The 2435-nt window shown below is 38.1% G+C and overlaps 1 protein-coding gene across 1 annotated transcript in view; it reads left to right on the top strand.

Annotated features, from left to right (window-relative positions):
* PAK5 (p21 (RAC1) activated kinase 5) overlaps positions 1–2435 on the top strand; it is a 274162-nt gene that overhangs the window by 254796 nt on the left and 16931 nt on the right. Inside the window, exon 6 of the mRNA XM_023536739.1 lies at positions 1858–2099. Coding sequence (XP_023392507.1) covers positions 1858–2099 — 242 coding nt within the window. The remainder of the gene's footprint in view (positions 1–1857; positions 2100–2435) is intronic.

Here is a 2435-nt window from a genome sequence, read left to right as displayed (position 1 = left end):
TGTGTATCAGCTACTGTGCTAAGCATTGATCTGGTCTGATTCTCACAACTCTCTGAGACAGAAAGACGTTATCACCATAGTAACAAGGAAACCTGCACTCAGATAGGTTAAATGACTAGCCCAGGTTCACGCAGCGGGTTGATGGCAGAGCTGAGATTTTAATTATAGCAGATTCCCAAGCCTTATGCTACACTGTCTGTGCGGGTATATACACATTTTACGCTGTTGTGCTACCACATATGTCCTTTGTAGCCATTTTTTTAAATCACAATAAACATCATTTTACCAATGAACTGTCATTCTTTAGGAACTTTAACATTTTTTCTAACTATAAAATATTCTTTCTATAGAAAATATGGAAAATATTTTTTAAAAGTCCCATAATCCCACAATCAAGAGTCTACATTAATATTTCAGTATTTCCTTTCTATATTTTATTCTCCTGAGAGAAACAAGATATGGTATTGGTTTCCAGAAAATTTGTACTGATTTGGATCTCGCCAATAGTCAGTCCTGTTTCACCTCACTAACATTGGATGCTATCATGTTAATCTCTGTTAATCCAATAGACATGAATAAATTTTACTGCTTTAATCAACACCGTTATTGCTAATGAATCTGAATTTATTTTTAAATGTTTATAGGATATTTTTATTTATTCATTGAATCTTATGGCCTTTGCATAGTTTTCAGTTCATCTTGTTGATTTCTAAGAGGTCTCGATATATTAAGGAATTAACGGTTTTCTATATATTTGTTGAACCTGCTTTTCCACTTTCTCATTTTGTCTTTTAAACTTGCTTATCACTTGTGAGTTCTAAATGCACATAGGTGGGAAAACATGAGTACCTTGGTCCAGGGACAAAACATTTTGGAGTGGTTAATGATTTTATGGGGGTCTTGGAGAGAGAGATGAGCTTTGTGGATGAGAAAACTAAGTCTTAAAGATATCAAGTCAGGATTCTAATGTTAGATAATATGTCAGTCTCTAGTAAAGGATATCCCACCCACATCTAACTCTGAGAGCTATAAACAAACACTATAAAATGCAATCAGCTGTGACTTTGGACCCCCTTCTGTGGTGGCTCATGTGAAGCCACCAGTGGCTCCACACATCTCCAGCTCCATAACTTGTTCCTTTCTTTCCCATGCTTTGAACCTCAGAAAGAGTACCAGGTGAGTAGGTTTCAGCTTCTTAGTCCACCATTCCTGATTTCTGGAACATATTTCCAAATCACAGTGCCAGAACAGAGAGGACAAATATAATTTCAATAAACAGCTCTATAATTTATTAGTGAACATTAACTCAAAAAAATGTCACCAAAAGCTGCCACAGGGCAGCAATTCCTAGAAGCTTTCTCTCTAAGCAGACTCAAGTTAGCCTTTTCATGCCTAAGTCATATTTGTCTTTACTTTCAATACCCATCTTCTGTATTCAGCCCAAACCTCTCTCAGACTCAGACCTTCTGCCAAGAAGTTAAGTTGATCTCATGTATTCCCGCTCCTAAAACTGTTTACTTCATTCACTTGTGAGACTCGCTTGCCATCCACTCACTTACCGTGAGTTGGTAACACTTTTACCATATTAACCAACAATGGAGTATGGACAGTACATTCTGAAGGAAGCCCTTAGGGCTCTCTAGTCATATTTTCCCAAAACAGTCCATTAAACACCCTCTTGTGGATGCAGACCTTGCCGTGGTTCCGCCCGTTCTCACTCCTTGTTCTCCCCTCACCTAATGTCTGGCTGGCCTGCCATTTTCTCTAAATTTACTAACTCGATTCCCTTTGTTTCTACTAGCTGCTCTCAATGCTGTCTTTTTATTATGAGTAGGTGTCTGAATAAATCCCCCCCACAATCAATACTTCTCAGTCAGTTGTACTCATAGCACAAATGTTGCCCCAAGAAAAGCCAAAGCTACATTTCACTGTCGCAAGTCACAAAGTGTCTCTCCGTTTGTCCAGGTTGTGATAATGCGGGATTACCACCATGACAATGTGGTCGACATGTACAATAGCTACCTTGTCGGTGACGAGCTCTGGGTGGTCATGGAATTTCTAGAAGGTGGTGCCTTGACAGACATTGTTACTCATACCAGGTAAGTTTCTTTATTATTCAGATGTATAATTTAAGGTACTTATTATTTTCCTCCAGAGTGAAGTCTCACTGACTATCTTTATGAACTCTTCATAAATTGTAAACACTTTGAAGTCAAAGACCATGACTACCCTTTTCCTCTCTATTCCGCAAGTCCTTATTATAATGTCACCTATGTATCGCTCATTCTTCAATTAGCATTCTCCCTGCCCCCCAGAAGTTCATTAATACCCATTGATTTTAAATCAACAGGCGGCTGAGAATGGTGTTTTGGTAACAAATAATAGAATTTCCTATCCCTCGATTTTTTAAAATTAAGTTTCATTCTTCTGAGTTG

Source organism: Pteropus vampyrus, unplaced genomic scaffold (assembly GCF_000151845.1).
Source record: "Pteropus vampyrus isolate Shadow unplaced genomic scaffold, Pvam_2.0 Scaffold7, whole genome shotgun sequence".
NCBI lineage: Eukaryota > Metazoa > Chordata > Mammalia > Chiroptera > Pteropodidae > Pteropus > Pteropus vampyrus.
The sequence above is the reverse complement of the archived record's forward strand: the minus strand, read 5'-3'. Positions and strand labels throughout refer to the sequence as shown.